Source organism: Corvus moneduloides, chromosome 20, assembly GCF_009650955.1.
Source record: "Corvus moneduloides isolate bCorMon1 chromosome 20, bCorMon1.pri, whole genome shotgun sequence".
In the NCBI taxonomy this organism is placed as follows: domain Eukaryota; kingdom Metazoa; phylum Chordata; class Aves; order Passeriformes; family Corvidae; genus Corvus; species Corvus moneduloides.
Window position 1 is genome coordinate 5,288,269 of NC_045495.1, and position 22,634 is coordinate 5,310,902.

The window sequence follows — 22,634 nt, forward strand, 5'->3', positions numbered from 1 at the left end:
GTTACAGAAGTTAAACAGAAATTATCTTAACTAAATTAAGAGCAACAAATGAGCAGGACTGCAATGCCCTTTTATTACCTTCTGCGCAAGAAATGTCCATTTTATCTTCTATTCCATAGGTTCAGTCTGTCAAAAAAATATTAAATTGTCACTCAATTTATATTAGAGGACAAAAATATTATCAGTGCCAATGTCTGTACTCCAAACCTTTGAGCTGTTCAGTAGTTACAGTATGTTAATACTATCAGCATCAATTTGATCAAGTTTTTCTGGTTTAAGGAATATTTTACTATTTCACAATGCTTATTTTTGTCTTTTTGATGGTCTTTCTTTGCTCTGGACAAATCTGCTCAGAGTTTGGTAAATACTGTATTTAAATGAAGCGAATTGTATAAATCTACCTCCTGGAATTTAGGAGGAACCTCCCTATCATATGGAGTGAAGAAGATATTTATTATTCAGAGTAGCCCAGGTTCTTTTGGGTATTATCACAAGATAATTGGAAACCACAAACAGCATAATTTAACTGACAGATACTGTATGCAGAACAAGGATTTAAAGGATTTAACCCAGGATTTATGCAACATCAAGGGTTTTTTTGCTAGCACACCATCTATACACAGTGTGCTCAACTCTGAAGGATCTCCCTGCATTTTCCATAAATCCTTCTCAGCAATATTTCCCCTCCTGTTAAATCACACCCTATTCCTGCAGTTTTATCTGTGGATAATCCTGCAATCCCACCAGTAATCCCATGTGGAAGCCCCAGGAGTGACCCCTGCCAGGACACTGTGAATTCAGCAGCACACATGGAACAGACACTCAGTGACAGGGGACAATGCTGGGAGCAACAGGGCTGGAATGGTTTTCCAGCAGCTGAGCAAAGCAGGAGCACTGAGTGATCCAAGCAGGCAAACACTCAGAAAAAAGCCAAGCCCACGTTAGAGATCACACAAAGGCTGCTCAGAAAGAATTGGTGGCCACAGCAGGGTTATATTCTGAAAACATGAAACACACACTACAGCTATTCCACTTCACTGATCCATGTTCATTTTATCTTGCCACGAGACTTCCTTTCTACTGTCTTCTTTGGCTGGAACAAAAGAAATCAGTTTTCCTTTTTAATCAAATCATTTTCATTTGAACGAATGGCTAAGTCAAAATGCTTTGTCTGTGGTAGATTCCTGTGTATTTTTAACCTGTCCCATCCCTGGAAGTGTCCCAGGCCAGGTTGGACGGGGCTTGGAGCAACCTGGGATACTGGAAGATGTCCTTGCCCATGGCAGGGGGTGGGAAAATATGGTCTTTAAGGTCTCTTCAATGCAAACCATTCTGGGATTTTACATTTCTATGACATCCACAAGATCCTACAGTTTGAGAGCTCCACAATAAGGATTTTCCTTTTTGTTTTTTTGCAGGTCCCTTAAGGAGCTGATGACACTTAACAGCATTTGAAAGGTACCAAGTTATGAATTTTCAGTAAAATCTCAAGTTCAGTAGCTCACGTGACTATTAAATCAACACCACCCCTTATCCATGGCTGGGTTTGCTGACTTTGATAACATTTCTATTTCTTTTTAAAACCTCTCAGTACTTATAATTCTGCCCTGTGAACTAGACTTGCTTTAAACCAAGATAACAAAAGATAAAGCTCGTCTACAAGTAACAAACTTTGCAGTTTGGTCTGGAAAAGAGGCTCAAATTTTCCTTCCATTTCACAGCAATATTCAAGCGGCTCAGGATGACAAACAGCACTCTTAACTCTGGAGTTACAGATGGATTCAGGAGAAGTTTGGGATGCTGAGTTCAAGATTCCACCTCACGGATAATCAGAAAATCTTGCCATCAACCAGAAAATCAAGCTCATGAAGAAGTGGTTTATAAAAGGCTGTTTGATATCATTTGCTGCTACACCCACAAAAAGGAAATTAATTCAATACTGTACCTGTGGCACTTCTTTAAGGAAGTCAGGAAGCTGAAATTCACCTTTATAGACCTGGAAAAACAGACAAAAAATTATACTACTCAAAGCCCTCATTCACTATTGTTTGAAATGCTGAAGAGCTTCTTAAGGGAAGGAAAACCAAAAGGAAAAAAGATTCTTTTGTGTTATTAGCATCCACTAATTCTATGACATTAAATACATTACATATTTTGGCAATATATTGTCTTCTCTCTGGAGGATAATTTTTAAAAGCTCTTTCCTCCTGAGATTAAACATTCCAAAGGGGAAAAAAAAAAAAAGTATTCTGTTCTTTTTTTTCCCCAAAAAGAAGTATGCTTGAAGAGTTTTACCATCCTGACTACTGAACCATAAAGACTGCTCATCCCAATGTCATGACTTTTGTGGTCTTGCGTAATCATTTCAAAATAAAAATGAAAAAGGGGTACAAACCTACTTAGAAAAATTCAATAAAGTCATGAAATGGAAATGGGGCTCCTCCAAAGCCTCGCTCCAAGCTACACTCCCTGGCTTGCGTCAAAGGAAGGAGATCCAGGAAGTCAGGGAATGTTTATGAACAATTTTCTCTGCTCTCCTATGAGCAGATGACCAGAGTACAAAGCCTTCCCCAGCTTGTCAATATTCTGCAGTGGCCTGGGACTGAGTCAGCTCTGAATTTCCTGCCCAGCAGATCCTGTGACTCACAGGAGATGGACTTGGGATTGGCAACTGCCATCCCAATCCATCCCTGGGATCCAAACCAGCAGGCTTCACTGAGATAGCAGGAATTCCTACACATACACATTGTGGCACTCTGTGCCTTCTGATATTCCATGGTTTAGATAAAACAGGAACAGCTCTCATCTGTGTTCAGCCAGGGGCCACTGTCATTCCCATGGGAACATTAAGGAAAGCCACCCTGGGCAGAAATTCAGTGTGTGGCTGTTGGAGCCTTGTTACACTGTAAATATTTATAAATGAAGGAGAGTATTTCTCATTTTGAGCTTTTATCCAAGCCATTAAAATGCAGGCTGTGTCCTGGAGAACAGGAATGGAAGTTACAAAACAACATTACCACAACAAAAATGTTACAGAATAACCTAAGCAAGGGTCACAAGGAAGAACAGTATTTTCTGTTAGATGGTGATGTTGGAAGGGACAGGAACCTTCACCTTTTCTGGGAATTCTTAAAAACATCTAGTCCTGATGGTGACAGCACTTTGTGACTGATTTAGAACCACAAGGACCAAACCCAAAGCTGTGTCTCCAGAATCCTTCTCCTTTCCTTCTCCTGCAATTATCACTCAGTCTAATTTTTATATTACACACCTATATTTGTGTCTGCTCTAAAAACTTCACCTTTGTAAGAACAGCATTTACCCCTAATAAGCATCTAATAGCAGATAGCCAAGGGCATTCACCCATCAGCAATATCAAGAAAAATAATGTCACTGGAAAGCAAATGTTTTGAGGATATTTCATATAATATTCACATGAAAATGTCATCATTTACACAGCACAATTTACCAAGGCAAATCTAAGCAGTGGCCGGCCCAAGATTAGGTTTAATACACAAATTTTGGTTCAGAACTGACACTACCTAAAGGCTGGTTTTGTCAGGATGGAGACTGCAGTGAAACTGGTTTAAAGTAGTTCCAAAAACACTGAGTGGTCCCTTTTGAATCAAAACCCAGGGATCAATAGCAAACCAGAAATTCTAAAAACAATGACTCCATCTGCAGCCAAAGAAATTAAAGAGGCTTCAGATTCCAAATTCTTTTCTGACCAATTTGTAAGTCTAAAACACATCACTCACAGTGGCATTAGAGAGACAGAAGCAGGATATTGGAATTATTTCCAGTCTAAGCAAGAATTCAGTAAAATTGAGAAGAAATGGTGTTTACCATTTCTAAGGGAATTATTTTGCAAGTCCAAATGGAATTCCAAAAGAGGGGGATCTGGAGCCTGTGTCAGTTTGTTGTTCAGTGTTGGCAGTATTCAAGCTGTTCTATTAAAAAACCAAAACACATTCTTATAGCCAAACTGAATGCATGTCATTCTCAAAAAGAGATCAGAAAACAAGTTTCACATCCAGTTGCCTGAGAAAACCCTTTTAAATGCACAGGGAGAACCTCAGAACAGAAGTGTAACTTCTAATTCTTTTTTACAGAAGATTAAAGGATTTCTTTTCACCCACTATCCTGCCTGCTTTGGAAAGAGTCCCATTATATTTGGTCAGTTCCAGTACACAAAAATAATGGGGTTTTTTGTGTAGAAGTCACCCTGCAACCAAGTGTACTTGGGCTTGGTAAGCTTTAAAACATCCAGGTTGCAGAGTACAAGGCTGTTGATGTTTAATTGTAAAAGAGAAAAAGAAAGTAAATAAAGAACACTGGCAAAACCAGACCTGAGCTCCTTTCTAGAACCACTCCACAACACGTGGAGGTACCCTCATCTTTCAGATTTTCCTGAACTTTTAAGGCAGCTTTAAAGGTTTACACAATTCTTCACCTCTGCTGGACCTGCCAAGGAAGGGCTATGTGAGATGTAAATGTTTACCCACGAGAGACAACACAGAGAGCAGGATTTTACACAGGCCCAGCGATGTCTGCCAAAAGGCAGCTTGCAACCACACCTCAGTTTGCATTTTGGTTGGTAATAACTCTCTTTATGGATTATTAATCATATTTATGTAGAGTTAAGGGGTTTGGAGGTTTGGTTTTGTTGTAAAAAGGAGATAGCAGCACCTCTGGAGAGAAACTACGCAGATGGGAATCCACATAGTAGAAGAAACACCCACTAAAGGGAATATTAAACAAATTTAGAGGACACTGAAAAAGTCTGTGCTGTCAGGGTCACAAGACAGATGGAATAACCTCCTAAATTTTGTTTTCAATATGAGAGAAAATGCCTACAAAGCCAAATGCCTTTATGATCAGGTTAATCAGTGAAAATGGAGATGCAGGGCCCTGAGCAGCTGGGCATTCACACATCTCTGACAGCACACTTATCCTCATGCTCTAGTATAAGTATACTTTTTACCTTTATCAAAGATTGCTCCTGCCTTTAAAATCTCAAAGACAAACTGCTGAAGTCCTGGTTGTCATGGATGTTTGGACTCTAAACAGGAGATGGTTCCTCACAATTCAAACCAGGCATGAAACTGGAGCGAGTAAACTCTGTTTTTATCTGTAGATGTTAGCAGCAGCTGAACAGAAACCAGAGCCGGATAACAGCTTTGGGCTGTCATTAGAAGAACCACGTGTATTTGAACAGTCCTGCTGAAAACCACGGCTCTTTCTCTGGAGTTCTGTAACTTCCACCTCTGGATCTCTCCAGGGCAAGGAGCACAACTCCATGAAGAAGTTAAAAGAACTTACTGGAGTGTGTATTCCAAGCATACAAATTTATTTAGTGGGAAGGACGTGCCAAAGAAAATCTGATGTAATTCATTGCAGATGTGAGAGGAAACCACTCTGCCAACCATAACACAACAATACAGTTTCTCCTGGGCAGAGCTCTGCAGCTGGGAGCTGCTCTCTTCTTCTGCTGGGTTCTGGCAAACTGCTGACACTCACTTTTACACAATCTCATAATAGTGATAAGGACATATCAGACACTGTTCTAACAAGGAGTGAAGCACTTTTGTATTTCACCCTATAGAGACTGGGCTACCAGCTCACACAGCTTAAATATTTGCATTTGCTGCATTATTTGCAGATGAAAACTTCATTTACTTCAGGATGTTGATTTCCTTTCTGTTCAGGATGTAAAATCTGTTAAAACTCTAGGGGGGAACAACAAGTAGCCAGCTATGTATCTCTAAGGAAGGAACCCTTGCAGTCATAAAATGAACAGATCAGCAACAGAACTACAAGAAAACCACAACATATTCAGTGATGGCAAAATCATCCTGCCTTGAAGAGGCCACATGCAGCGATCTGCTGAACAGCACAACCCTGGCCAGACCTTGCTCTCTCTGCTCTGCATTCCTTAACTGAGACAAGAGAAACTGTCAGAAAAGATAATATTGTCAGGCTTAACAGAAAACAGATAAACAGAAAGTTAATGGCTTTGTTATTGAAAACATCAGAAAAATCTGTTGAACTCGTGACTTCCTCAGTGCAGATCCTGTCAGAGATGTTTTATCTCCTAACATCCCACAGCACTGGGAGAGCAACACAAGAAGAGATGAAGTTCCCTTCATGCTCTGTTAGTTCCTGAAACAAAAGCAGAGATGTCAAAGTACAAACACAGGTTGCATCTTGTTATTTTTATGCTGTGCTGCAGGAGCATAGAAAACCAACCTCAGCATTTTAGTAACAGTCAGGTGAAAAATCCAAATTTAGCAGAGAGCATTGCTTCCTTTGCATTACCTACGAGGAGATAGCATTTCTAATTTAAGCACTGTCCTTTAGCTGGAGAAAATCATCATTTTGTCTCCAGACTGAAGAGGAAAAAGATATTTAAGCTGTACATATGGAAGTCACCAGCAGGGGACAGAAAAGGAGAAAAGAGGAATAAAGAACAGGACTTGGGTGTTCAGAAAGCTTAGGGAAACTAATATTTTACACCACACCAGCCATCTCTCTCCATTTTTCTCCAGTACCAGCCCTTGTTTTAGGCATTTTTACACTGCTGGTTCTCACTTTCATGATTAAGAGCAGCAGCTTTAAATTGCTGAGTGTTATTTTCACTGTTAAGTTCAATTTGTGGTCTTTTCCAAGAAGTGACAGATTTTGCTCAGCTTTAGAACCCTAAACTTTATCTGTTTTCAATGAATACAATTCAAGTTCTGTGTTCACTTTAAAGTCTTGGAGACCACAAATCTAAATCTATAAATAAACATAAATATAAGCATAAATGAGCTGCTTCCAGACACAGAATGAGCCGATAAATGGATATAAACAAGACACAGATATTCTTACTATGTACTGAAAAGCAACTCTGGAAAGACTTTCTTTGGACAGCTTCATCCACATTCCATATTCAAGATATGCAGTACAAAACTCTGGGAAAGGCTATCCCAGGTGAAGAAATTTAAAGAAAGCAAGAGCGAAAGAAGCACCACAGTGATTTACAAATTCACCAGCCCAGAGTACACAGGAACACACTTAACTTGCCAAGTGCCACTTCCAAAAGGCTGGAAAAGCCCAGATTTATTTATTTATCCATTTAACTAAATGCTTTCTTCTCCAGGCTGCAAGGAATAAACTAGCACAGGTTCCTGGAGGAGCAAGGGAAACCCACAAAAGCTGTCCCTGATGGGTCAAACTCACACACCACAGTCTGAAGCATTTTGAAATCTTTCTGTTGCTCCATTTTTAAAGAAATAATCTAAATTTTGAAGATGAACCATCTTTAACTCTCTTGCTCTTAGCATTCATTCAGAACATCACCCTCATTTTATCTGTACAAACCACACATGGAAATGTAATTTTGTCAAAGAACAAGTGACTAGAAAAATATAGACTGGGTACTACAATAAGCAACAAAATTAAAATGCTGTCTGGGGCTGTAAGTAAACCTATTAAATTAAAATAGCAGCCAAAATATTAATGAGTCTTCCATATGTTTGCAATATTTAGAGCAGCTTCAGTTTTTAACAGCTGCTCTTAGCAATAAACAAACAAATTATCCTTCAAAACAAACTTGGAAAAAGCCTCAGTAAACCCTCAGCCTTTGAAATCAGGCTTTAATTTCTTTAGAGAGATGCTCCTGGCTTTGTTTATTACCTGAATTTCTCTCTTGTATTTTGAAATCAAATACATTTCAAGAAGACACAGAAATCCAGACAATTTTTACAGCTTGGACTGAGCTTGCAACACACAGGTGGAAGCCTTAGAAAGGTCAGCAGGCTGTAAAAATCTGTGTAAATTTTATCAGTGAGACACAACCAATACAATTTGCAATTTCTAGTATTGAACACTATTTTTAACTGAGTGCAGAAAAGTTAATTTCTTTGTGAGCCTTTCAAAGCAGGGAACCTATAAATTGTAACCAAAAAAAGGTGGGTTACCTTTTCCGTGCTGAGCTATCAGCTGTTAATTAAAACAATCAACCTGCCAGCCTTTAATACACTGATCAATGTTTTTGATGACATTTTTTTCTAAAAAGAAATAATACGAAAGTGTTTAGAGGCTTCACAAACCCAAATTCCTTTCTCATTCCTATGTACCCCATCAGTATTCCAACCAGTTTTTTCAGGATCAGAAGGCTGGTGGAAGACAGTCCTTTTAAATAGTTAATTCAATTTTTTTCCCTGATTACTCTGCTGCAGCAGCAAAAGTCACCTTCTTTTAATAAACTATACATGCCCAAAAGAACAGAAGCAGAGTTATTAATTCTATTCCCAACAATGGTAATGAGCTTTTCAACTGATACCTCCAGGGATAAACAGCTCTATAGCCTAACTACTCACATTCCAACAACATTAAATTCAGACTTAAAACCCTTAAGTTTAGGTTAATCAGCACCAGACCTTCCTCCATCTTTGGGTTGTTCTACCAAGAATTGGAAAATCAGACATTTTGATCATCATGGGCTGTTTTCTATGGGTCATTTTTCAAACTTCTACGAATTATTTGGGGTGTAATTTTGTGACAGAGCTTCTGCCAGCTCTCATGTATAAAAAGCTGAGCTCATCCATCAAGTCTGAGGTCCAGACAAGAAAGCTTTTTCCACTGCTAACCAGTTCCCAACTATCTGGGCAGTTCTCAGCTGCACACACCAAGAAGCACAGCTCAAGGTCCTGAAGAATTCTTTCATTTTCCCCCAAGGAAAACACATTGTAAAGTATCAAAAAAGTATCAGAAGCAGACTTTAAAACCCCAGACCAAACCCAAGGCTCCTGCTCTATAGCTCATACCCATTTAGGCAGTAATTAAACACAAAAAAGCCTTACCCTCCTTGTGTTTTCCACCACTTTTTGATCTGGTTTCCCATAATTGGGTGGGTTGGCATAGGGATCATAGCCCAGTTTGGCCAGCATGGGGGCAATCACTGGCATGTCCTGCAGGACATCAGCAGGGATCTTCCCAACCCATTTGGACAGTGCTTCCACATTCACTGGCTTGATGACTTGGTCAGTGGATCTTTCAACCCTGAGGAAGGAGAAAAGAAATTTCTATTTTCCATTCCAACCAATACTTCTTCAATTGCATTCAGATCTTTAACTTGTTTTGTTTGGGGTTTTTTTCTATCCCCATTCTTCTTCTTTCCCTCTCAAAATTTCATGTTTCTACAGAGCTGATGGGAAGTGAAGTTTTAATAAGAAGTATTTGCACAATATTTGCAGATGCTGCCGGGTTTAGGCTCTCACGCTGTGCTGGAGCAACTTTTTTATAGCATAAAGGCAGCAGAGAAAGCCCAAGAGCTGTTAAGTGAAAAGTAAGCACACACCTACACATAAAGCTGTTTTCCCACTGGCATATTCCCACATTTCCTGTTTAATTATCTTAGATGTATTAGAAGTATTCTAAATTCAAATCCATGTGATATTTCTTCTCACACCCATTCTGTGATTCATCTTTTACTTTTTTAACTTGTTTAATAAAAGAGAGACCTGAGATTGACAGAAAGCTACAAACTACAGAAATATTTTTTATAATCATTCCTTTGATTGTTTGGTCTTTACACAGTTCTTAAAAATATTGAGAAAAGAGTTGATTTCTTGTTCATTTAAGCAACAGTCCTAATGTAATTTTCATTTTTGCTCTACTTTTGTGGAGTGTTTTCGTTGTGTTTTCTTTTTCCAGGTTAAAAATCTGGCACTGCTTTGTTCTGCCACATTCCTGCCTTCTTTACACACAACTTCTTGACTGTGCTTATTTCAGGCTGAGTAATTGAAAACTCTCTGATTTTTTTACTCTAAATAATTTAATTGTTTTTTCCAGACCTCAGAAAGAGTTTGGACATTATTGGATATATAAAAGGAGTATTTCTATCAGCCTCAAAGCTGATGCTGAGCACACAGCTGCCACCTTGTTCCTCTTTTTCACTCCTCATCAGAGCTAAAATCCTTCCAGGACAGAGGCAGGAAATCAGTCATTCAGTGCTGGAAGGTCAGGAAAGTGAAATAATTTAAGTACAGTCAACAAAGAACAAACCAGACAGGGACATGATCATAAGGAAACTGTCTTGGCAAGCAGGGCCTTCAGACTGGTGTTTCATGGAAGCTGAAAAGGATCTGACAACAAAAAAACCTCTAAAACAACCCCGGAATTTTCAGCTTTATCCTCTTCAAGCATTACCAGGGACTCAAAACCAAAAGCAGGATCTCAGAAGGGGATTTTGGGACCAGGGAGTTGTGACTAAAGTCAACCTTCCTGAGGGTTGTTGGCCTGAGCTCACAAGTTTGGATGGAAAACTAAAAATTTAGGCAGTTTTTTTTTTTTTTTTTTTTGATCTTTCTAATTAGAAGATGAACATCTGACTCCACACTGAATTAGCAAGAAAAGAGCTGCTAAGAATTGAGATTCAGAAGTTCAAAGCAGCAAGGCAGAGGCCAAAGCACCACAAGAGTCAGGAGTCCAGAGGTGGATTGGGACACTCAGGAAAAAATTACCACGAGATGTTTGAAAAATGGAAGATTTAGGGTTCTCAGACAGAGCCAGCCAAGGCCAAAACCCCTTCACCAAAACTGCAAATTGATTTAAAATCAGGATGATGATACTGGGAGAAGCAGGTAATGGGCCTGGCTAAAAGCTTGCTGGACCCTCAAAAAAAAAAAAAAAAAAAAAAAAGAAAAAAAGAAAAAAAAGGGTGTTATAGATCAATTTGAGCCTAAATTTGTACACATATGGATTCCTCATCCTGATGTCAAATTTTAAATGTGTGTTTTGTCCCTCTGGAATTTTAGTCTTTGGTAACAATACCCTCAGCATGAAACACTTCCTGGTGATTGATAGCAGGGACTACATTTAGCTGCTCCCAAGCACTCATAAAAAATACCCTGCTCCACACTTGGCCTGCTTAAATCCCCTTCTGTCCCTTCAGTTAAGGTGGGAAGGAAAATAAAACCATTTGTGGGAAAGATTCCTCAGATAAAGAACTTCTGAGGACTGTGGGGGAAGACAGATTGGGGACAGGAGGAAAGAAACACCTAAAAATTCAAACAGAAAAACAAGAAAACCCCAATTCTTGAGAAAATTGATGATATGTGCCTATGGCAGTGATTCCAGCTCCCTGCAAAACCCCAGGAAGTTCCAGCTTTGGAAGCAGCTGGAAGCACAGCACACAGGACTAACCCCAAATAATTCTGCATCTGTACCAGAATCAAACGAGAGCTATGTACTAAATATAGTAAATTCTGAAGTAATTCTGCCTAGACAGCTATTTCCATAATAAACCTAATAAAAATTGCTCTAGAGGGGTTGACATTTCTTTACATCAGTGGTCAGCACAGCTGCTTTCACTTAGGAAAATGCCAGAGCTCAATTAACAATCCTGGTTAGAGCACAGAGTCCGTAATGCATTCCTTCAACAGCCACGTTGGCAGGGATTTCAAACCACAGAAAATTTCACACTCCTACAAATCCTGCACTGCACATCCCTCTAGCCCTTGCAGTGATTCTGGATAAAAATCAAACTAAGGGGTGAGAAATAAATGCTGAAACATTTATTTTTTGTTAGCAGGTAATAGTATTGTTATAAAGGTCTTTTAGTGACACTGTGATCTCCTTCTCAAAATGTTTTTAAGTATCTCAAAATGACAAAAACTTGTCAGATTTCTCTTCAAAAAATACCTCCAGGCATCTTAGGTTGGACCTGAGCCAGCAGTATGGATCTGAAGCGGATGCTGAGCCTGTCTGGAAGATCTGGAGGTCTTACAGGTGAGTGAAAGATGATTAAAGCAGGGGGCTCTGCTTGTTTTCATGAGTTTTTACACAGTATCACAGCTGGGGATGCCAAACCCAGCAGGTTTTAACTGGTACAGAGACATCAAACTCGGAAATCTCAATTTCCCCCCTGCACAATTTCAACTGGAATCATATAAGTACACAACACAGGCATTTATGTTGAAGGTTTTCATATGCACTGGGTTTTCTGCAGCCCTTGAAAGCCTGAGTCACTGAAATCATTATCAAATCCTGCAACTGAAAACCAAATTTCACCACCCACTGCAAGGGTATTTGATTAGATAAACCCCACCCCAGACATAACACCCATTACTCAGTCTTTTTCCACCATTGCCAGAGCCTCCTGAAATCAGAACTTGCTTCCACAGATCATCTCCTGAGAGATAATAGAAGCATAAAGAGCTCTGTGACCAGACTGAATTGAGGGTCACAAGAACATGTCCATACTCTTAAATGTGAAAAGAAAAATAAACACGAGGCCACATTTTACTTTGAACAATCCATTTTCTTAATTTTTAGAAACAAATATTCTCAACTCCTAACACCCCATTCCACCAGATCTAATAAGAAGTATCGGTAAGAATTCAGCAAGGCTATTGAGTTTTAGAGTATGAAGGTCCATTAATTTTTAAAAACGCCAATCTGGAAGCTGTAAGGCAGTAATATTTTACTAGAAATGGGATTATACACGGTTATTTTTTACAGGACACTTAACAAAGCTTGGCAACCACTCATTTATCTCAGTAAAAATAAGTTACCCCCACTCAGCTGCTGCTGAAGCAGCAATGAACTCCAGGAATTAGAGAAAAGTTCCCATGTGGATCAGCTTCCAGAGAGGTATCACAGTGCCCTGCTCCAGGTTAATGTTTCCACAAGGCCTCAATCTGTCATCAAACAACACTGGCAAAAAAAAAGGGATGAGATCCCTTCCTGATAACTCTGGGAACACAGTGGAGGCTGTTTCTTCAGTGGGAATGGTGATGTGAAACCTCCAGATTGTAAATATACAATTGTTACTTGAGTTTTAAGTTCTCTTTGTAATCACTGATAATAATTTCATATTTGCTTTCAATCAAATGCCCTTACAATATATTAGAAAATCCACAGCCATGCTCCTAGGCATTAAATAAAGAAAATCTCCCCATTTTTATTTCTCAAAACTGGAGTTTAAATAAATAGAATCACTCTGTAACAGTCTGTGTGTGCTTGCTGTGCAAGTTGCCTCTTACTCAGAAGCACTTGGCCAGAGCTGATTATTCAAAATCCAGAAGTTGAGTAATTTAACTGGGCAGGCCTTGCTGCTGGAATATTCTTATTCAATATTTTAAAACTTAATCTGGTGGATTCAAAAATAGGAGAAGTGTCAAAAATTGACATTTTTCTCTCTCAATGTAAAGATGAAACAGCTTCTGTATTTCAGTTGTTCAGCTGTGAACAGTGGCAAGGAAACCAGAGGAGTTTAACTAGAGAATTAATCAGATTTTCTTTTAACAACACCCATCTTGGTTTTCTAAGCAGAGCTGGATTTGGGTTTCTGAAAGTAGCTAGATCAGGTGCACAGATGGCCCAACAGAATCATGAGAGATTTGCTTACAACAAGGTTAATTTTCATCAAAATGCTTGTCCTTTTAGGAGCACATGCCAGGAGAAAAGCTGCCAACTCTGCTTTCTATTCTCTTGGAGCCGTTTCTCGAGTTTCCTGGAAGAGGATGTTCTTGGCAAATACAACTCCGAGGCCATTCCTGCACTGACAACAATATTGTTGCTGAAATCAAATGGGTGATCTTGCTAGGATGGGTAACACCAGTCTAGATAAAACAGCTCAGGTTTATTTTGGGGGACAGAGAAAAGCAAAGCTGATATCAGATGTTCAAATTCAAGTTAGCCTTGACCATTAGAAGTTTGTTCTTTTGTTATACACCCACACACACATTAGTGGGACAATTGTTCAGCAGAACCAATCTGAGACTGCAATTTGTTAATTAGCAGTGACTTTTAGCAGAATCCTTTTCCAGATTCATCATAAATCAGCTGCCCAAGGGAGAAACCGCAATCAAGTTATGACTTTTACATGCAAAATGTGCTATTTTAGAACAACACAAGGTGAAGGATGAAGGCTTATACTTACTTGGAAAGAGAAACCCCCCCTGCTTTTCCAATCATCTCCTCATGGTGCAGCACTGCCTGGTTCCATGGGATGTGCAGGAACTTGAGCAGAGTCCTCATCCACCTCTCAGGATGCAGCACCAGCTGTTCATAGTGCACCAGCATGCACCTCTCAAAGCCCACCTCCATGCACTGGTTGTACATGGTTTCTATGGCACGGTTCCACTTGGTCAGGCAGTCCCTGTAGCTGTTCAGGTCAAAGCCAGCTATTGTGACTTTCCTGGAGATCATGGAATGCACAGATGCGCGGCCATCTCGGACCATCAGGAGGAATTTGGCATTAGGGAAAATTCTGGCAAGATAAGTTAAGGATTTTAAAGCAAAAGGATCTTTGTTACACAAGTACGGAGCGGGCTCGCCGTGTTTCACGATGATCTCCAACAAAAACGCCTGCATGGCTGAATCCAGCACCTCATCCGTGACTCCAGCCTCATCCAGGCGGATTTTTTCCTTGCTGGACCTGGCCCACATCTGCTTGACCGCCAGGATCCTGGGGATCACCCTGGTCTCCTCCCCGCAGCGGATGTCGGGGTGCGCGTCCAGCATGGCGCGCATCAGCGTGGTGCCGCTGCGGGGGACGCCGCCGATGAAGATCAGGGGCATGTCCTTGCTGTAGGGCAGGCTTCTGTTGGCACTGGCACTGGGGGCTGTCCTCAGCGTGCCCCTGGCACTGTCCCCCCCCCTCAGGGGCTGGCTGCGCTCCTCCATGCGGTGGTGGCACTCCATGGCGTGCTGGCCCAGGTAGAACACGGTCACCGAGCTGATCACCAGGCAGGCCAGCAGCAGGTTCTGCTTCAGCTTCCCAACCATCTTGGGAGAGAGTCACCTCAATAAAGAGACCTCCTACTCCAAATTATCCTCTAGTTCACGTGCCATGGGAATCCTAATCCAAAATAAATTAAGGTCTGGCAAGCGGAGAAGGAAATTTAAAAAAACAATTAGAATTTTTTTACAATAAATCAACACAGAAATTACTTTTCCAAGAAATGAGACAAGATTAAGTCTGAAACCCCAAAATACAAGCAAGGTTTCTTCTTATTTTTTTTTCAGTTTGGCTTCATAAAACTGTGTTATTCAAAAGTCATTTTTTATTTCTACAGATGAGACAAAAAACACTATTAGAGATGATTTCTAGACATGCATTAAGAGTCTGAACAAAACTTGTAGATAGAAAAAAAAAGTCAAAATCTGTCTGTTGAATTCCATTTCCAAGAAGGACTAAGAACATGCCATTTTTATAGTGAGTATCAGAGGATTATATCCAATAATGGCTTAGATAAATCTTTATTCTGCTGCTGGGTGACTGTATCTTTATTTTTCCCATTTCTAACAGTTCATATATAGACAATAATTTTATCTGTGTTCTGTAGCTCACCTGCTTTGGATTTTCAGATCAGGTAGGCTGAAAACTGACTCTTCTTCCCAAAATTCCAATGAAATAAGTACTCTAATGGAATTTTTAAGGAAGAGCTGGCTGCTCAGGGCTGAAATAGTTCACTAAGCACTCTGAATCACAGATGCTTTTAATTGGGAGGAGCTCCAAGCACGGAGGTACCGCCAACATTTTAAATGATTGGCTTCCTCCAAGCTTTTCCATCTCTGTCAGCACTGCAGGACACATCCCTGAACGGAGAAGATCCTTCTGCCTGCTCCCTGCTCTCTCCCCAAAGCATTATCCACTTAACCTTTTCCTCCTAAGATCCAGTTGTTAGCTGGAAAATTCCTGATTTGAGCAAGGTTCTCCAGCCCTGTCCCTGTTTTATGGGAATGTGCAGCCAGCCAGCAGCCAGAGGACAGAATTCCCACTTAGCAGTGGGGAAAAGAAGGGAATTCCTCACGCAGGAATCTGTCACAGTATTTTTCTCCGGCAGTGCATCCAACAGAATGTTTTGCCCTTCACACTAACAAAGCTTATTCCAATCAACAGTTGTCACAATACTCCACTCAAAGTTCAGCTTTCAGTCTCTTTTACCAAATTAAACTCAAATATAACTCAAAGATTAATCCCCTTCTTTTCCTGTGAAGTGGCCAACACTCTCTGGCCAGAACACCACTCACAGAAACAATTCATCCTCTGTCACAAGTTTCATTCTACTCACGTACCTCTGCTTTAACTGGACCTTAAATATCTGAACATTAAAAAAAAAACCCCAAATTCACAGAAATTTAAGTGGAGGTCATCTGAACAGTGCTCAAAAAGAAAAGAAAATAAATCATGCAGTTCCTATTTCCATAGCACCAAAAGTCAAAGTTTCCCTTCTGAAAGATTCAGCATGCAGACCTGACTTGAAATTAGGGAAATTGTTCTGCTTAAAACTAACAAATAGTACAGAATCTTTTAAAAATTCTTTACATAGAGTAAAGATTTTGTTCTCAGTATGCAAAGAGTTAACACAAGTGAAACAGCATTTTAGCACAGAGCACACAAGCCCTACAAATATTTACACTTCCTACAATCCCTACCATTACTCAGTCTGAGTAAATTCCACAAAACTAATTTCCTCAGGAAGAAAAAAAATCCTCCCCAAAAACCTTCATCTTCCAAACTAAAACCTACTCCTTGAAGACACCAACGTTCCCCAAATGCAAAGGCAAAGGTTAGGTAACTGATCACTAGAGAAAAGCATATCAAGATCAAATTTAAGCTGTTTAACTCCAGCAGAGATTTATATTAGAATATTACTTAAACCAAAATAAAATAAACCCAGCTTGAACAACAAAGCTGAAGGACTCTCAGTATTGGGGGAAAGCTGACTGAAGGCTGAAATCCTCAATTCACAGGCTGGGTAAAGCAAGTGATGACTGGGCACAATTCCAGGTGTGAATCCAATAAATACTGCAGTCTGTGAGGAGGTTTCCTAAATTTCTGTGAGTATTGACTGACCTACACCACCAAAAACCCACCCATGTGACAAAAAACCTTGCCTAAATCACCCACAAATACTTTCATTTGATGCAGTAACTTGTTTTGGAAAGTTCAAAGCTGCCAAAGGCTGCAAGACCATAAAGAACCAGGATTAAACTCTCCTACAACCTTCTGTCCTGGCTTTTTACCTGGAACATGCACTGCCATAAACTGTGGCAAGACCAAGGCTTTGAATGTCAGGAAAGCAAGAGAGGAGTAGTCACAAACAGCTCCTCTCACAAAATTAATTTATTCTCCAAGGCAGCAAACTCCCTTCTGCGCCTGAAGTTACAAGGAAAGATCTTTGGGATAAGGATGACATATGGAAATTGCTGCCCTTCTGCAAACAAACCCCACCTTCCCCTCCTCCCCATGAGTAAGTGCTCTGGAGCACATCTGTCAGCCTGAAGGATTATAAAAGTTATTATTGCTCTGCTGTTAACAGGAATTAAATTGACAGCGGTTCAAAATCACAACACGGCAATCAGCAATCCCTTGGCAGCTTTTAAGGTGAGCTTTGAAATGTTGTGGGGTTTTTCTACCTGAGAAGAGCCAAGTGCCACTCACCTCACAAGCACAGTCAACTTTTACTAAAAATATCCCAGAACAAACCCCACAATCACCCAAACAAACACAACCCACTCACACAAAACGAGCTGAGGAAGTTGTAGAAGACTGCAATGGTAGAGAGGCCTTTGGCAGCAAGTTTGAAGTGTCAGAATAAAAAGAATTCCCAGAAAAATGTATGTAGAACTCAAAAAAAAAAAAAAGAATCTACAAGTTTCATCACAAGACAGTGCAGCCAAGCAGAATTGTTTGTAAGTGAATTTTCTGCCCAGAAAAGTCAGGCCTATGAGTCAGCCCTGAGATGATGTTAGCACAGCAAAACTGAGTGCTTTGCTTTGTTTCCTTCTCCTGCACATACTCAATTCTCCTGCCCTCTGCCTCCACGCAGCAAGTCAAGACCTTTTTCCTCAAGTTCATCCAAAAAATGTTGAAAATTTTTAGCTTAGTCAAGAGGCAAGTCATTCATTTGTATTTTATGCTAGAACAGTATGGGGGCTGTTGGTGTTTAAAACATTCCCTGCCAGAGGCAAAAAAAAAAGATGCTCCATCACCAAGCAGTAACAATGAATCCTCTGGAGCTCCAGAGCTCAGCCTTCCACTTGGGAGGCTGGAAAGGGAGCACCTCCCTTCTGTTCAACCAGAGCTTTTCCAGGGCTAAGCCGAGAGGGCGGTGACAGTGGCATCACCCATCTCAAGAAAAACCCTAACCCCCCACACACACATATAAAGCATTTCTCAGTGATTAGCTTGTCCTCTGCTTCCATGGCTTGAACTCCTGGCTCAGATTCTGGCCATGAGATCTCCTTCTGGGAAGAGCCCAACTTAGATTTTATGGGATATGTTTTGTTCCTGATCCACCCAAGTGCAGTGAACAACTTTCCCTTGTAGTTCCCGCTGTAGGAACTACAGAAATGTTTTCACACATTTGCATTCCCTTGAACTTAGGCTTTTCTGATGGGTTGGTTTAAATGTAAAGCTCTGAAAAATGTAAGAGGCCAGAGTTTGAGCTCTACTCTTCTGGAGAACTTTGCTGGGAGGAAAGATCACACTCAGCTCTGTGTCAACAAGCCACGAGGCTCCACAGGCATCCTCAAACCCATTGTCACTCTCTTGGAGAAGGAGAAATGAAAATGTTGTTAGGACTTTAAAAAGTAAATGTCAACTCTATCAGTTTCTTCCCTGCCCTTTCCTGCACCTTTCACTTCTTCTCTCTTAAAAGAAATACTGGAAAGGCAGCAGATACTGGGAATTCTCAAGAATCATCCTCAAAACAAGATACATTTAGAAACTGAAGAGATATTTCTTAGAGGAACTTCTATACTAAGCTCTTTCAGCATCCCTAAAGGAAAGTTTAAGGAAGGAATCCCATGAAAGCTTCCCTTCAATGAGCTGCTTTGATTGTGGTTGTCTGTGTGTGTTCACCACAGAAGACTGCAAAGGAAAGCCAGCAGCACATGATAATGGTAGAGCACAACACCAGGGAACAGCACTGAAATAGCCACACAACACCACTTCCAGAGCCATCCAAACCATCACAGCCTCATTTAGCAGACAGTTCCCAAAATAACTGGAGTATTCAGGAAGCAGTTTTATCCCTCTCCACAATCACCTTAATGATTCCCCCAAAACTGGATCTGTTACCACCAGTCACAGATCAGAATCTGCACAAGGAAGCAAATCCCAAGCGAAAAACTCAAAGCTAAAAATAAAAATCAAGAAGCCTTGAGTTGCAAGTCCATCTTTAGCTATTGAAGCCCTCATGGCCTTCAAGCCCTGCAGCTGTTTGCCCCAGATTTCTCCTCCCATTAATCCTAGAGTAAAAAAAAAAGGATGATAAAATAGAAGGAATAATTTTTATTCACCTCCACAAAGAAACAAAGACTCCACAAATAAATAAGGAGTAAATCACCTGGCATGAAAACATCTGGAATGAAAGACAGCCAACTCCTAGAATGATAGAACAAAGTTGGACAAGATTAATATCAGGGAATGCAGATGTGAGAACAACTCTCCCTTATAGCTCACACACTGCAGGAACTGTAGTAATGTTGGTCACACATTTGCATTCCTTGAACCTACTTTTTTTGGCTGGTTTTTTTTTTTTTTAATCTGAAGCCCTGAAAAATTTAAAACACCAAATTAACCTTCATGACTGCTGAATCTGGAGTTTCCATATCAGGGAATACAACATACAACTATGTAATAATTTCATGATTTCTATTACAACCGCATTATAAAGAGTATAAAAAGATGTGCTCATACATATTCATTTCCATTTTGTCATCAAAGCACTCAAAATTCAACACCTTTAGGTTTTTCAACATTTAAGGCCTCTAAAGTGACTTTAAAACCCCAGATAATTAAAAAGCTCTGCTTCAAATTAAAGGAAATATCTTTATCCAATCTACTCTACTTACATCTATAATATATACAGCAAATTATCTGGATTTGCATAGAGAATGGTCAAAAAAGAGTTACCAACATGCTCCTGGTTATGCAAGAATACACAGTATTTGTGAAGTTCTACAGTTCCTGCTAGAGAACAATTCAACAAAAGGAATTTTACTGGCGACACACAGAGGCTTCGAGCTCTCTAAAGTTATGGTTAAGAGAAGAAAAAAGGGAAAAAGAGAGGAAAAATGTCACACTGAGAGCAGATGAGCTCCTGTTCTGTGCCTTTCTCTGTGTGCTCCTCAGAGGGATTTCAGCACTCCGTTATACACCGAGGTACTGCGGAGAATCGAACTACTTAATAACAGTAAAAACATCCAGATCTACAAAAATTCGCACGGCACATTCACAATAACAATCGCAAATGGCAACGGCGGCAGCAAACCCACTTCCAGCTAAGGGACAGATTAAATCTACTGCTATAAAACTATAAAACTGTAAGGCTGTAAAACTATAAAGCTGATGGGGCTTGGAGCACCCTGGTCTAGGGAGGGTGTCCCTGCCCGTGGAAGGAGATGATTTTTAGGGTCGCTGCCCAGCCAAGCCGTTCCCCGCCTCTGTGGCTGTGCCACGCTGTGTTCACAGGTACAAACCCAGCGCTCCAGCACCATCTCCGGGGCCCGCCTGCCCTCCCCGACACCGAACAAAGGCACCCGGAGCGCCGGGAGCCCCTGCCGCGACTTCTCCCGCCCGCAGGGAAACTTTGGGAATTACCCGGCTGGGATCGGCCGCGGGGAGCAGCGCGCCCGCCCCTCCGCGCATCCCCGGCTGCACTGCGGGACTGCCCTGCCCGGATCCCCCGCGGGCAGCGGGGCCGGCACCGCGGGGACCGACCCGCTCCTGCCGCCGCCTCAGGCCGCGGCCCCCCCAACCTGACCGCGGCGGCGGCCCCGGGCGGGGCAGGGCGGAGCGCGGCGGGCACGGAGAGCGGCGGGCACGGAGAGCGGCGGGCACGGAGAGCGGCGGCCGCCGGAGCCCGCCCCGGGCCCGCCTCAGGTGCGCGGCGGGCGCGGCCCCTCACCTGCGCTGCTGCTGCTGCTGCTGCCGCCGCGCCGGGCTGGAGCCGCGCAGCAGCGGCACCGCCGCCCCTCCGCCGCCGCGGCTCCGCTCGGGCACCATCGCAGTGGATAGGGAGCGGGATAAGGAACGGGAATGGGAACGGCACCGGGAACGGCACCGGGAGCGGCCGCGCCGCTGCCGCCACCTCCCCTCAGCCGCGCGGCTGCGGCTGCCATGGAAATCACAACCACGCCCTGATTGGTCGCGGGCCTCGATGTGTCGCGGGCCGCGGTTGGGCCGCCGCCGATGATTGACAGCCGGAGGGGGCGCGGCCGGGGCCGTGGCCCCGCCCCGCACATCTGGCGCGCACAGCTGGCGGCGGGCGGGGCGCGCGCGCGCGCACATCTGGGCGGCGGCGCCGCGCGAGCGTCTGGAGGGGGGACCCCACGTGCGCCAGCGTCTGGCCAGATGTGCCAGGCAGATGGTGGCGGCCGGGAGCTCACGCCGCGATATCGCCCGCTTTGTTAACCGAAAATGATTCTTATTCTTGAATATTTTACAGAGAAAGCTCTGTCCCGAATTCTGCCCCCCGGCTCGGCTTTCGGAGGTGAAACCACCCAAAACGCACAGCCCCGCTGAACTGGGCGAGCAGCTGAAGTGCAGCGCTCCAGCTGCCCCATAAATTGAGAGAAACTCGGAATACTTTCAGAGGCACGAGGTGCTGACAGCCTGGCTCAGGGCTCAGGTGTCCCCTGGGGTCACACACCTGTTCTGCAGCAGACGGGAAGCGCCAGCCATGTGCCCACCACGTGTGCAACTGGGAAAACATCTGGAGCAGCGTCAGGCTGGAGCACGAGCTGGAGCCTGCGCCAGCTGCTGGCACAAATCCCAACTCTCTGACCCACAGCTGGGTGGAGCAGCCAGGAAAGGAGTGAGGGTGACTTGCATCAGCTCTGTGCCCCTGGAGGTGCAGCTTTATAAGGAAATCCACATCTTTAGATGAACTCACCTCTTAAAAAGCGTGGCCTAAGGCCATCCTGACCCCTTCATTCCCAGTGCTCCTGTGGAAAGCCAGGTTTAGTTCCTCAAGAGCAGGAAAACAGGTTGAGTTGGACTTGGTAACGTTAACAGAGTGACAGGCTGGGCTAAAGCTAAATCCAACTGAAAACACATTTCTTCTTCACAAACAGAAGCCCAGATGCAGATGAACAGCCTGCAGAAATGTCAGTGCTGCTGCAGGGTCATATCAAAGGGAACAATCCCGTGGGACATTCCCTCGATTTGTGTTGCCTGCCAAATGGGGGGGGGGGGGGGCGGGAGGGGCAGGAATCAGCCAAAGGGATTTAACACCCCAAAATTCCATCTGGGAAAAGCCACAGTGAGAGTGGAGAAGCATCTCTGTCCAGAGGTGAATGTGGCTAAGAAAATCAGTATCTGCCATGCAAGCAGATACCTGTCTTGATGACAGGGATAATTATTTTCATTCTCTGAAAACCTCTGCCCTGGAAGGACTGAATTTCCAGAGTACCCAACACCTGTAACGCCTTTAAATGTGCTCAGAGAGCTGCTGGGAGCACAGAGAAACCCACAACTCCTTTCAAAGGTGGCAAAATCCCTTTCAAATTCCTTTTCCCTGACAGCTATTGATGAGGAATAAACGTCCTTTGCTCCCAAATGCAGACGGATTTGAAGCAACGATTTCAAGATGAAACAATCCCTCTCCCGTTTCCAGTAAGTTTGCCTC

The 22,634-nt window shown here is 42.4% G+C and overlaps 1 protein-coding gene across 5 annotated transcripts in view; it reads right to left on the reverse strand.

Annotated features, from left to right (window-relative positions):
• TPST1 (tyrosylprotein sulfotransferase 1) overlaps window positions 1–22,634 on the reverse strand; it is a 33,771-nt gene that overhangs the window by 1,471 nt on the left and 9,666 nt on the right. For 2 of the 5 annotated variants that reach the window (XM_032130123.1, XM_032130122.1), the window contains exons 1-5: window positions 20,913–21,130; window positions 13,931–14,873; window positions 8,847–9,045; window positions 1,946–1,996; window positions 79–126 (exon numbers count right to left, since the gene is read on the reverse strand). In XM_032130123.1, coding sequence (XP_031986014.1) covers window positions 109–126; window positions 1,946–1,996; window positions 8,847–9,045; window positions 13,931–14,778 — 1,116 coding nt within the window. In that variant the 5' untranslated portion in view covers window positions 14,779–14,873; window positions 20,913–21,130 and the 3' untranslated portion in view covers window positions 79–108. Of the gene's footprint in view, window positions 1–78; window positions 127–1,017; window positions 1,094–1,945; window positions 1,997–8,846; window positions 9,046–13,930; window positions 14,874–20,912; window positions 21,131–22,634 lie in introns of those variants that run through there. The other 3 variants (XR_004243994.1, XR_004243992.1, XR_004243993.1) reach the window with 3 other exon arrangements.